Raw genomic sequence first — 14244 nt, forward strand, 5'->3', positions numbered from 1 at the left:
GCTAGTTGCCTGACTGATGCAGAAAGCATGATGGGGTATTGATGCTTTCTTGGGGGAAAAAAAAAAATCATGCTTTGTTGTGATTGTAATAAGACTCTGTTTTCAACTTCTCCTCTTGCAGAGTCCCCCAAAGTAGGCAGGCGTACTTGGTGTGGACTGAACTGTTCTGGTTACTCTTGACCTTGTGGTCACTAGCGCAAGAAGGTAGTTTTGTCTGCGGGTTGCAAGGTTGTTCACATTGCATGCTCTGCAAGCTTTACATTGAAATGAAGGTTTTCTCCCAGTTGGGTTTCTGATAACAAGTGTAGCTTATTTCAAGCCAAGTCTATATTGGGGAATTTTAATTTATTTTTTTTTTTTCAAATTTGAGTATCTGTAAAGTACTTTGAAGCAATCTGACAGAGACATTTTTTGTCCAGTTTTTATTACTGAAGTGGGATAGACCATTAAGTTTTTCTGCCCTCCCCTCAGTGCTCTGAGACCACAATAGACTGGACACTAATTTGACTAGCTGACTAACCAGACTGCTGCTACTCAAAGAAAAAGCATCTTCTTGAATCTAGAGTGGTGGAGATCTCTCAGAAATCAGTTTTCCAGCTAGGAACAAAATTTCCTGATGTATGTTAAAATTTTCTTTGTATGTCCTTTGTTTTAGCATGAGAGTTAATAATATTGACTTCTTAATTTTGATTTGAATATATTTTTTTCATTGGAATGTATTCAGTAAGCAAATATAATTTTCAATCTTTGTATCAGAAGTCTAAAGTCTTAACAAGAACCAGTGACTATGTGTATATTTCTAGTTGCATTCTTGGCACGCTAGCTGAAATAAAACTACCTCAGTGTTTTTTAAATACATGTTAATTCAAAGCGCAGCAAATTTGTTGTTTTGTTACAAAATCTGTCTATGAGAATGGATAGGTTGGAGTGCTAGGTTATGAATTTAGCTATGAATGTTTGCAAGGTCAATGGCTAGACTCTGCTGGAATTGCACATTCTTCTTATCAGAAAATCTATAAAGTGTAAATCTGAGTAAACTTAAATCTCAGGAATACTAATGGAGGGTCTTCTCAGTGTGAAAAATGAGCTTTGTTATCCTGACTAGGCTCGTTCAGAGCAGACTCTGGTCTCTCTAGACCAAGTGTCACCATGTCTAAGGCAAATGCCTTCACTGGCAAGAGGACGAAGGGTTAGTCCAGAGGAAACATGAGGCACAGCTTCATCTTGTGGCTTGTAAGTGCAATTCCTATAAAAAATTTAAATTCTGAATTTAAGAACAGAGTAGCCTTTGGGTGTTACCACAGTTGATACACTTAAACATAAGGACCTGCTAAAAATCTACAGGAATCTGGATTCATTATTCAGAACTCCTTTGAGCCTTTTCTGAAGTTGAAACTAAAAAAAAAAAAAAAAAAAAAAAAACACCGAAGCAAAAATCAACAACAAAAAAACCCCCAGCCATCCAACCAACACTCCCCCTCTGAAACCCTATAACGCAAAGCGTAGTTTCCTTAGGAGACAGGCACAAAATGCCTTACTTTGAATGTGATGTATTTGTGCTTTAGCTTTTTTCATGTATTTTTTCCTATCTTCAAGAATCTTCGATGTAGATGGTATTATGTTGTACTTCAGAAGATTCAACAGCAGCCTTTCTTTTCTGTCCTTATAGATATAATTCTGTCCTATGGATATAATTGCCACATAAAGCTTTTTACGGACTCCAAAAAAGTATTGCTTTCAATACTAGCCAATAGATAATAATTAGCAAAAGGTATTTAAGCATAATGCATTGTGCAGCACTTCTAGCCTGTCCTTAAGATTAAAAAATCAGAATCTTATTTTTATGTCAATCCAGCTTTTTGCATGGCAGCTCAGAATACTGTTGATGCTAGAATGAAGTTCATATTTGTGCCCTTTGTTCAAGTTTTCATTAATTTTTCAGATTTCTCTAAGTGATATTTTTGTATAGTGCAGCCTTCAATTTCTTCAGCTGATTTTCCTAAAGATATGGTGCAGATATTGATCAATGGAATAAAGTTATTGAACAATTAGGAACACCATCAGCAGATTTCATGAAGAAACTACAGCCTACGGTGAGGAATTACGTAGAAAACAGGCCAAAATATCCCGGTATTAAATTTGAAGAACTCTTCCCAGACTGGATATTTCCATCAGAATCTGATCGTGACAAGTTAAAAAGTAAGGCGAGTTTTTCCTCTTTTTAAAAGATCTTAATTTAAAATGTCTGCAGTACACTTAATTAGAAAAAATAACATAAAATATAAAAAAACACCTAATAAAAATATAAAATTCTCTTAATTCTAATCTATTGAATAATGTCTGTTGTTTAAATGTTCTCTGAAAGTAATACTTGTTATGGATGTTATCTGCAATTATCTTAGTTGATATGTGCGTGTAGTTCATTTTGGCTATACTTTGACTTTAGATAATTACTGATAAAATGAAAAAAAACCCCACCTTATTATATTCTCTAGATGGGCAAATAATTTTTTTTAACATAAAATAACTTGTTATAGCCTATTTTATTATTACAATGATTGTTCAGACAAGAAAGAATGTCAGTGAAGTGCCACTGCGACAATGGGTAGCCAGTTATGGTGCAGTAACACCTTTAAAAGAAAAACTAATTTGATGTTAGAGATACTAGATCATTACCGTACCCAGATGTATTTTTAAAAGTTTATTAAAAGAGGTTAGTGTGTTTTATGTTTGGTAGTTAGTGCCAAATAAACTGTGACCCATGTGGCAACAAAACTGTTCAAAATTGAGGTTGGTTGGTGTCAGCTGCAGGGTTTATGTTTTGGGTAACAGTAAAATAACATTTACAGTAAAGGATTGCGTCCTCATTCAAAAAACAAAAAAAGTAACAGCATAAGAAAGCTTCCATCTCTGGGTCTGCTCTGACAGTTGCACGCTGATTTTTCTGTGTATGTGGCAAGATGTGGAGCTTTGGTACTACACAAGCGACTTAAAATCAGTACACGGTGAGATTTATCTAATCCTACAGGATTAAAAGTTAAGTATTCTCCTGTCACCAATAAATGGAACTTGTCAAACGGCATAGATGCTTAAGAAACTGCCATGTGTTTCTGTTCCCAGTATTTGTTTTCTGTGTCAGCCATTAATCTCCACAGCTCTTACGTGTATGTTTTTTCATTTTTACTTTCTAGCCAGTCAAGCTAGAGATTTATTATCAAAAATGCTTGTAGTAGATCCAGACAAGAGAATTTCTGTAGATGAAGCCTTACGTCATCCTTATATTACTGTCTGGTATGATCCAGCTGAAGCAGAAGCCGTAAGTTTGTATTTAAAATAAATTTTAAGATATCAGTTTAATAACTTTAAAGAATACATTGCTTTAGTCAAGAGCATTCTTTGAACCCATCATTTGGTGAGCAAAAGTCACAGATAAATCCTTCAGATCAGCATTAGGGGCAGAATTGCCTGAAGAACAGCTGCTGGAGTGGAATTGATGTAGTTTTGAATGTAGTTGTTGGTAGCTGCCTTTCCTTTATGGTAATCTAGGGCTCTTGGAAAAGAGAGCTTTCTCTAGGGCCCCATAAAGCCTTGTGGCGAGTTTAATTTTAGTTGATGCTTTTAAACAGCCTTTCAGTGTGAGGTAGGACTTAAAAACACATTCTGGAGTTGTAAAATGAATGTGATTTTGAGGTATGGGGAATAGACTGCCAAAGATAAAGGTACCAAAATGCTAAAAAAAAGTCATTTTTTAGTTTTTTTTTTTTTCTTGAGTCGTGATTGTGTTAACCTAATGTAGTAGGTACACTGTAAGCTTTCTTTTCTTTGTAGCCCCCACCTCAAATCTATGATGCACAACTGGAAGAAAGAGAACATGCAATTGAAGAATGGAAAGGTAAAAAGTGAGCATGACAAATGACAATTATTGTAATACTTTTATTATGTGTGTATATGTACATATATATATACAGGTAGCGTTCTGAAGTACGTTCAATCAAATGCTGCAGTTTCTTTTTTTTTTTTCCCCTGAGTATTTTGTTGTTGTTAAGTGTTTGTAATCTCAATGGGTTTTTTCTTGATAGAAAATTCTCTGAGAGAGAAACAAGTGCCTCTTCTAGTGTGCATTATTTATCTCTTGATAATATTTGGTAATTAATTTGTTCTAGAGGTCTTCAATAGCAGAAAACTTTTTTGGTGTGTTTTTGCTCTCATCGTGGCTTATTTTTTGATCATATAGGTTAAAGTGTTGACTTAAACAAAACAATAAATGGCATCGTGGTATTGAAGTCAATTGTGCCTTATAGTTTTAGTCAAAAACACTAAGTGGTGAGGCAGTTCAGATTTTATTTTTTTTTTTTAAACATGTACCATCACAGGACCAATAGTGATAGACATCTTTGCTTACTACTTGGGAAGCTGCTTTTTGTAAAATAGCTTTATAATTTTCAAGTATTGATTTAGGGCATGTCTGCACAGGTACGCTTCAAATTATTTTAGATTAATGCAAGGTGGAAGATTAAAATGGATCAGTTAAATCTAATTGAAGGCTTCTAAATGTTACTCAGAATTAAAGAGGTCTTAGCGTATTTAAATATTATGTTATTCTTAGTTATGTTAAGACTATGGGTTCATACACAAGCTACTGGGAGTTAACCGAAGGTATAACCTCAAGCGTACCCTGCTGCTCTGCAGCTGTAGGGATCCCTTTGCTCTGGAAGGGGCCAAGGTAAGCTGCCTTGTGTGTACCATGCTACAGAGGTATGAAACAGAATAACGGACATTCCTCTAAAGTTACAGCTCTCTGATTATTTTGTTGTTGAGGTGCCTATATCCTAAACCATCCTTGATTAGTAAATGAGGGATTTTATGCAATATTTTAGCCATTTGTTTAATCTACTTCAAAATGACCTGACTTTTCCTCATTGTATCTGTGGGGATTGTTCTTTAAGAGTAAAGACGTTTGTGTATGGTTTTGTTATCAAAGTAAAATTTCCACGGGGATTATTTTTAATTTTTTTGAATCCAAATCTGATTTTTTTCATTACAGTTAATGCATTGTAGGTATATATAAAGTTTTAGGATGGGATGGTTGTTATTTTTAAATGGACAGTTAGTCTACGTTAAAAAAAATGTTGATTTTGGTACATTCTTAATGTCTTTCTGTGATGCATAAAGAAAAACTGTAGAATTCCCTAATCATTGCCGTAGGCCTTTAAAAAACAGAAAAGGAAAATAAATACCTATATTGTACTTCCAGAGTGACCCTTAACTGTTTCATTGTACCTTTATGCATATGTAAATTGTATACAAATTCTCTGTGATCTTACAATGTTATTTTGTCTCTTCTCTCATTCCTCCCACCCTTCTCTCTTAAGAATTAATATACAAAGAAGTAATGGATTGGGAAGAAAGGAGCAAGAATGGTGTGGTAAAAGATCAGCCCTCAGGTTAGTCATTGTTTCAGTAGTTCTCCTCTAACTGTGACACATAGTGCTGATCTGTTGCACTAGTGAGTGAAGATTCCTGCCTAATAGTCCAGGTAGGCAAAAGTTTTGTTGTTCGAGACTCTTGATCCACGTGCAGTAGTTTTTCATTGTTATGAAGTAAGTTATGAAGGAGAACTTAAGTCTCTTGTGTCCAAGACCCTGAGCTGCCTTCCCCCCAAAGGACTCAGCCATCAAATGAAATAATCGACCCTGTGTTACATCAGGTGTTGCATAGGTGTCTTTTGTGCTGAATGCGTATTCCGTGGCTCTGCGTGAATGAGAGTCCCTTTCATGCAGGGCTAAACATCGTTAGGGCTCCTTGTTTTAAAATAGTTAATAGTGCAAAGTATTTATGTCCATGATTGAATTCCTGATGTTTGCTGCTGTTTACTTGCTTCCATGATTGGAATATTGTGCTGTCTTTTATTAACTATATGTATTAGATTTCTTGAAACTCAAGTCACTATTCATGTTATACATTGCTTTTTTTTTTTCTTCCTCAGAGATGGAGAAAAATAAAAATCTCATAGTTCAACTGAGGTTTCGAGTGCGATGCAACTTAGTGCTTGTTTTTCTACTGTTGATTAACTACTTTATTTTCTAAGGGTTTCTGTGGGGAAAGTGCGGCTTAGAGCCTAGAAGTATGGTTATTTGTACCTGCAATATTGTCTTGCCTCAGATTTTATTATGTTCGGTTTACTTAGCACAGATGCAGCAGTGAATAGCAACACCAGTCCTTCCCAGTCATCATCTATCAATGACATTTCATCCATGTCAACAGAGCAAACATTGGCCTCAGATACAGACAGCAGCCTCGATGCCTTGACAGGACCCCTTGAAGGATGTCGATGATCAGCCAGGATTGCAGACTTGACTTTGGAAAAGAGCTCTTGCTTCCATTGGGCCTGAATTGCTTGTAAGTTAATGGAATCAAGTAGAAAAACTCCATGTTCTGCATGTTCTGCTAAAGTAATGCCTGTTTTTTTTACTCAGTTGTTATGAAATTGCCTGCTTAATGTTGTAGAATGAAAGCAAATCAATGTCTAAAGAACAAAAAAAATTAGACACTATTATAGGCTTTTCTTCGTGCCAGCCTATTTCAGGTGAGCAGTTATAATAGACATTTAGCCAATAACTCCTCTTAAGTGGGTTCATGGATCTTCAGTCTCAACTGGCAGGCTTCTGTGACACAATGGTTGTTTACATTTTAGTACAGTATTGCTCATTAGTAGGTTTTTTTGAATGTATAGTCTCTATGAAGTTTGTTTTAACGTGTGACTGTGGCAGTTTGCTTTATTTAACGACTGGAGTGTTGTGTGTAAGTGTGAACTCACACGTTGAACGCTCTCAGTACTATGCGTAAAGGGCAGTTACTCTTCCACATAGCACTTTTTTTTATTGAGCCCTTTCTATCTTCACTTTCCAACGATTCTGTCTTCTTGTAGAAGAGATAAACGTGAAGTTTAAAGTGTATAGCCATTGCTTTCTATTTCACCTATGAGTATGTGTCTCTAACTTTTTCAGTTTTTTAAACGTGGATGGAAGATACAGTGGCTTAATTAAATCTTAAGGATGAGTGACTTATCTGTGAAGCAGTGCCTGTGTGGAAGAGGAAAGAGTGCTAAAATGTTCTGTATCTTCTAACTTGTGATACTGGTCCTTTAACAAAAACAAACAGAAAAGGAAATTCACTTCATTCACTGCAAACTGATAAAAGGACAGATGACTTGCAGCCTCAAAAAGAACTGCATAAATGTTTTCCATTTTTTTAATGGGTTCATTCTACCTAACAAGTAATTAAAGAAATGAAAATACAGTAGTTTTGAGTCACTTGTAAATTAAGTATTTAGGTAACAGAACTTAGCCCTGTTCCCACACTAGAAAAACCTCTCTATTGGGGGAGGAAAATGTACTTAATACGTATTTTCTAAATACAGTGTCAGAGAGGAGTAGTAGATTATTTGCTGTTCCAATACAGGCTTATCAATACAGTTTTCAGAATCAGATAATACAAACACTGCCTGTTACATTGCACGACATATTGAATTAGAAAATGCGTTAGCAGCAGAGTAGGGCTTAAGTTGCTTTATACGACACACTTGTGAATTTGTGCACGTTCACTTTGGAGTGCACAGGTGTGAAATTTTGCTAAAGGATCTTGTGTGTGTGCATGTGTGTGAGATTAAAATATGTAAGAGAGATGTACAAGATGAGGTAAACCACCACTTTCTTAAAGGCACTATATTTAGCTGTTGATCCAGATACTCTTGACTTGAATATATAAATAGAACTTATAAAATATACTGGCCCAGCCAGTCACTGCATTACTGACATATTTCTCTTGTAAAAGAAAATTGTCCATTGTTTCTGACCTTACAATTTGAAAAGCATCAATTTCTCTTTATGCAAACGCTGCTTTTATATTGAAATTGCATCCCTTTGCAATAGCCGAATTTGCGGTAGCAAAAATATTAAGGCTTTACTATCCCACAAGGTTTAAAAAAATTTAGCAAAATACTTAGTGTGATATAAACTTCAGAATTGTCATCTGGAATCTTGGTTGTTTTTTTTTTTTAAAATTCTGTTTAATTGAATTGCCGGATATTGGAGCTTGGGTTTTTTCTTGTTGTTTGGTTTTAAACCTACGGATACCTTAGTTTATCTTTGGATACTGACAGTATATGTGAAATATTTTTAGTGCATTTTTGTCACTGGAAAAAACATTAAAAAATACCTATTTACCATATATCAGAACAGTACAGGTTGCTGTTCTTTTGCATTTTTAAAATCCTTGTTATTTGTGTAAGTTAAAATTACTAAAGACACCTATTCAAAATGAAAATTAGTGATTCACTATGGAAGTAATCTACTGGATTTAATTTTTAAGGATTTTTCTCTTTTTCAACGGAAGTTGCACTGTTCTCTGTTCATTTTAACAGTTACTGCTCTAGAAGACTACGTAACAATTTTTTTTCATGTGTTTTGGATATTTGCAGAGTTGAATTTTTCCTATTGGCCTTAAGCTGCTCAGAACAAGAGGGGGTTGGACCAGATGACCTCCAGGTCCCTTCCAACCTAAATTTTTCTGTGATTCAAATTGTCTTTTAATGTTGGTTTTGTTTTTTTGCCTTTTTTTTTTTTTAACACAACTGCCCTATCTCCATGATTTGAACTGGTATCTGACCTTCTCCTAGTACATACTGTTAGCTTGAATACGTACTCTTGGAATAAAAAAAAACAACCCTGAGATTAACTGAGCTTATTTGTAAATCTTATTTGTAGGAAAAGCTGTCTCATACTTATTTTTTTTTTTTAATGTCTTCTTGCTGTGGCATACGTTGAAGCTTCAGAATTTTACAGAAACGTTGCTTCCTTCAGAGCATGCATGAAATGTCTGTGAATATTGTGGATTTTGGTATAATTCAAAACCAAATTGCTATAATCACCTGAATGAGCATCGATCTCAAGATGGCACATATGCAGGTTGTACTCAGAAAAACGCATGCAGAATAGATGCATGCTGAAGTTCCCATGCTATTTCGGTGTGCAAATATAGACTATAAATACACTGCATGCGGATTATATACATATAGTTGTATTCCTGACTGCGGATTATGTTCAGTGCCACGTTTGTGAAATGGTTGTCGATGCCGCGAGAACCTCATCGCTGATAGAAAACAAAATGCACATGTAACATGACAGGGGTTTAAAAGTTTAGAGAGTTGGGTGTGCAATATAATCACTTTTATTCCTAATACTAAAATCATGTATGTAAAGTGATGCAATTGACCATTTTTTTGCACTTTGGCATTTATAAATATTTATATGTATTTAAAGATTAAGAATATGTGAGTGTGTGTGTATACATATATATTAAAAAACCTGCTCAGTTTTGTAAACACGAATGTTACTTTTTCTTTATGAGAGACTTTGTATAGTGTTAACACTACTGCAGTATACATAAACAATTTATGAAATATGACTGAAAAGAAACGGTGGTCAACATAGATACAATCTGTGATCTTAACTGCTCACCTGAAAAAAAGAGTTCTATGGCTATCAATCAGATTATTTACCAGAAACATTATGTTAAATATATGAACACTGAGTAGCTGAATGGCATTGCAGAAATGGAGTATGTTTTAAACAGTTCATTTCATCTGTGCTCATATCATCTTTCCTCAAAAAAAAAAAAAGCTTGGCATTTTGAAATCTGGGTAAACAGCCGATGAGTGTGCTTTGAGGAAATACTGTGATATGACAAGTCTAGTTTTTATTGCAAAAGATGAGAAATGAATGTCAAAATTAAGGCTTTGTCTGCATGGTTCGTACAAAATAAACTAGTGTAAGGACTGGAAACAGTGTTTCCAAACAGCCTTTGAAGTTTTGTAATGTTTCCGGTAAGGGTTTGCATTTCTTTGTCAAAATAATGAAAAATAAACTCAACCTTAACTAGAAATTAACTAGTTGGTTGGTAAGTTTCAAAACCTGTTAGGAACCAGAGGGCTCTTGAGGTTTCCTTTGTCTTTTTTACGTCCTAAGAGATTCATTTTTTTAAAAAGTGATTCTTTATGATTATTTTTCTTTCATAAAGGAAGGACCTTAAATGCTAAATCAGTTTCCTTTTTAGATCTGATTGTATTTGGCTTAAAATTGTAATTTTATGAATGAAGTAGCATTTAGACATTCAAAATACAGCCGACGTACCAAGTCTCCGAAAACTGAGCGGATGACCCTGCTTTGGGCAGAAGCGCAGCCCTCTGGGTTCAGATGTTCAAGTGCAGACAGATCTTTGCTAACACGATGCCGCTCTGCAGTAGGGGTTCGGCCTTGCAGCAGTACGGTTTGTGTGGAGTGTTTCATTTGAATTGTCACACTTGAAATGGAAGTACTTTAAGCGTGGTGGGGGGTAAATGCTGAACAGCCTTTGTCTGTATATTCTACATATGTCATATGGATTCTATCAGGGCTTGATGCTAAACTTAGTGTGATACCATATACTGGGAACCAGATTCTTTCCTGGGATGTGTATTGTGTAATTCCTGCTCAAAACTGGTTTTGATCCAGGGACACCTGCACCCAGATGCAGAATTTGGACTCAAGTTCCTATAGATGAATCAAGGGATTTCTTTGCTTTTTCCAGAATGTCTTTGATTTTTTTTTTTAACATGTTGAAATATGACAGAAAAAGTGTATTCTGGGTTATTATTTTACATATATTTTAGATTGTCTATTACCTGAGTGATAGTGATGTTCTAAAAGCTTATTACACAACTTATTGGTTTTATTTTTTGCCCGCTCTGCATGCTAAAAATGTCTGGAGCTAAACTAATGTTTTAAGTAAACCATCTTTTCTCATATTAGTGTTGGAGGAAAGTGGAGAGATAACCGTTGTTTCTGTTTGTGTTCTATAAAATGACTATTTTTGTAGCTAAAATTTTAGTCGTTGGATTTCAATCCCACAGTGTGGCTTTGTGGATATAAATTTACCTGGGTCCGCCATTTCAGACAGTATATGTATAACAAGTCCAGTATAAAATTAAACTAATAAAATGCACTCTTCTGTAATCTGCTAATGAAAATACGGCAAATTATTTTGGTCCAAGAATTCAAAACAAAATAGAGAAAATACATTTAACTATTTACGTTTTTAATCCTTGATGCTGCTGCTTATTTTTTGAAAAGGTGCTTGCAGTTTTGCACAAAAGAAATCGACTTTATTAATTGCTGGGTTTGAAGCACTTTAGGATTCTTCTTAATACAACCAGTATGTGGTGTAAAAAGGAATGACATAAAAAGTGTTTAAATTTTGGTTGCAATCTTTACTATTCTGATAGATTTGATCAACATGTTCCTTTAAATATATACATGAAAATATATACATGTTTTCAGAGATTTTTAAATTAGAAATTTTTTTTTTTAATGGGCTGAAATTTAACACATAGTAAGAGATCGTTTGAGGAACATCTTGTACTCAAATGCCTGTAGGCTGACTTAAATAGCAGTGTGACTCCCTAGCCATCTATTATATAAAGAGAGAACAAAGATACGGCGACGTTTGTTCCTGCAGCAAGACGGGCTGGCTATGAGCGCTAGCGTCCTTTTTGTTAAACAAACAAAAAAAAAATTTATTAACTGTTGGCTACGCGTCTTAAGGTAGTCATATATGTTACAGTAAGGCCAGAACATGCAGTTATCGTGACTCCACTGCAATGGATGCTCTGTGAATGCTGCAGGAAGACTCTGTCCCTGCTCTAAAATACTGGCCCGAAACCCCGCGACTTCCCCCGCTGTACTGCAGCGAGTCCGTGGCTAGGTGTTTCCCAGGCTGGGTCTGTAGTGCAGCACTCCGTAGTTCCTTGGGATAACAGAAGCAGAGAGAAAGTAATGGGGTAAGAACGACACTTTATGTTCGCTACCTGAGACGGTAGTCGTGTTTGTTACTGATAGCGAAGCTGATGTAATACCCGTGAGCATGTGCTATTGTATTGTCTTCTAATGGGGAAAACTTTTTTGAAAAACCAAGTGTGTCTCTAGCTTTTGTATGAATTCAGATGCTTAAATTGGTGCTAATTTTTTTAAAAGAAAAATGTAACAGATGGTTAGCAGTGTATTTGTCTGTTTTTGATAACTATATTTTCTTAAATGTTGGCAAGCCAAACTTTATAAAATGACTAACGTGCATTTTCAGCTTCATCAGATTCCCAGATTTTCCTAAAGTAAAATGTTTAAACTTCCATGGTAGTTGCTGCTTCTTTGGGGCTATTGCTTTCAGGTGTGTTACACACTACTAAAACGAACACAATTAGAAAAGATAGCAATACATAACTGTCCCTTTCTTTGAATTACACGATGTGTTGGGTTCCCCTAATGGTTTTAGCAGTCTAGTGTAATCAAGGTACCTAATTAAGAGTGAATCACAGATACCTGTGTGCAGTTAACTCAGTACAGTGAAGCCTTACCTGGTCATTAAGATAATTTATAAAGATTATACAAATTTTCATCTATTTTAGAGGGAATGACAAATAGAAATAATTAACTGTTTTCCTACAAATTCAAATGTTAATTCCAGAGAATATATTCTATAGTGTACTCCAGAACATGTGCTATTAGAGAGTATAGTAGGCTCCTTGAGTGATTTGTTATGAAATCCGGTTTTATCTCATGACTCAAAATAAACCCCCTCCAAAAACTGTTTCTTTGAGGATTTCTTTTGATTCGGCCTTCAAGTTGTAACCCCCTTCAGAATGCCTTGTGCGTCTTGTTTTGGCCCTCTTTCCTACCTTCTGTTTACCAGATGTCACAAAAAGTAGCATCAAGCCCTATCACTTGTTACAGTGTTCTGATTTTATGGCCTTAATATTAGTTATAGTACGGTATATAATTTCAGAAGAAAGATGTGCTTTGAAGTCTAATTATATAGATACTCGTGGCCTCTTCTGCCTATGAAATTAGGCCTTGATTGTCATATCTCATTCTCGATGCTTGTGCAATAGGAACATGTTCCTTTCAATGCAGTGGCTCTTTTGTCTGATGCTGGACTTTGTTTTCAGGATGACTAGAAAGTTTTTAGGGTTTGGGTTTTTTTATGGACAGCAGTCATGCTTCCTTGTTTTTTTGGATTGATTTTCTTTAAGGAAATTAGAATTTCATAGGGAAAACTGTCAATAACTAGTTATGAACTGCTAGTTAAAGCCTTGTTCTGAAGCTTTTTGGTTGTTTTTTTTTTTCTTCTCCAAGAATGTTATTGTAAAACAGTACTAAAGCCACTGTAAAATTACAAATAAATATGTATACTTAAAAGATTTGAGCCGTCTGTCTTATTTACTGTAGCAATGTTTTCTTTTTCTTGATTCTTGCTGTGTTGAAGTGTTTATGTAACCAAAATGATCCATGCTCTTAGTTATTTTAAAACAGAAAGTCTCAGTTACCACTTTAGCTTCCAGTTAACCAAAAAGTAAGTACTGGTATGAAAAACGAATGAAGAATGGCTTTAAGAGACTGGTTGGAGCTGCTTTCTCCTCATCAGCTGGAACACTGGGACACATTAACAGCACTTGGTTTTACTGCCGAGTGTGTTTTGAAATTTGGGGGTTTTAAATCACAGAAGCCTGCCTGGTGATACTGACAGCTCTGTGTTCCCATCCTTGGGTTGAAGGGCGTCCTCATCAGACTGTCAGACTGCGGGCAAGTTTCAGCTAAGCCGCTGGCTGTATACCTGTGCGCATATATACGTGCGGATGTAGAAGGACTTTGGAAGAGTTTTCTCTTCACCTTGTGCTCAGACAATGTTGTGGTTCATTTTGTTCTCACGGAACAAGACGGAGGTACAGCTAATGTGAAAAAAAGAGTTCCGATATACTTATTTTGAGGAAGAGGAAAGTGTTCTTGCAAGGACAGTGATGAGGTTTCCAGGTTTGCAAAGCTGCCCGCTCTACCTGCGGGGAAGGTGAAGTAAAACTGAACTGCCACTCTCATCTAATTGCTTTTCAAGAAGGCTTTCTAACGTTACATGAAGGGTTAACATAGCTGCCTTTGTAGATGAAGGGCTAGGGCTCTCAGCCAGACTCTGGTGTTGTAAAAGCTTCACCTACGACGGTCTGAAATAATTTTTACAGCAATGTTGCTATTTCTCGTGTGGAGAGCCTGACATTTTATTTCTTCCCTGCAGGGCGCTGCCGCAGAGTATGTGGACAAAGCAGGGTTGCCCAATAGAGCCCAAAGCTCCCCTGTGTTTGATGATAGGGTATTTTTCAGGTTA

The 14244-nt window shown here is 35.7% G+C and overlaps 1 protein-coding gene across 4 annotated transcripts in view; it reads left to right on the top strand.

The window, feature by feature from the left end:
- MAPK9 (mitogen-activated protein kinase 9) overlaps positions 1-13288 on the top strand; it is a 31697-nt gene extending 18409 nt beyond the window's left edge. For 2 of the 4 annotated variants that reach the window (XM_054217247.1, XM_054217250.1), the window contains exons 8-12: positions 2017-2199; positions 3192-3316; positions 3829-3892; positions 5373-5444; positions 6193-13288. In XM_054217247.1, coding sequence (XP_054073222.1) covers positions 2017-2199; positions 3192-3316; positions 3829-3892; positions 5373-5444; positions 6193-6335 — 587 coding nt within the window. In that variant the 3' untranslated portion in view covers positions 6336-13288. Of the gene's footprint in view, positions 1-2016; positions 2200-3191; positions 3317-3828; positions 3893-5372; positions 5445-6187 lie in introns of all 4 variants that reach the window. The other 2 variants (XM_054217249.1, XM_054217248.1) reach the window with 2 other exon arrangements.
- The last annotated feature ends 956 nt before the right edge of the window (positions 13289-14244 follow it).

Source organism: Rissa tridactyla, chromosome 11 (assembly GCF_028500815.1).
Source record: "Rissa tridactyla isolate bRisTri1 chromosome 11, bRisTri1.patW.cur.20221130, whole genome shotgun sequence".
Taxonomy (NCBI): domain Eukaryota; kingdom Metazoa; phylum Chordata; class Aves; order Charadriiformes; family Laridae; genus Rissa; species Rissa tridactyla.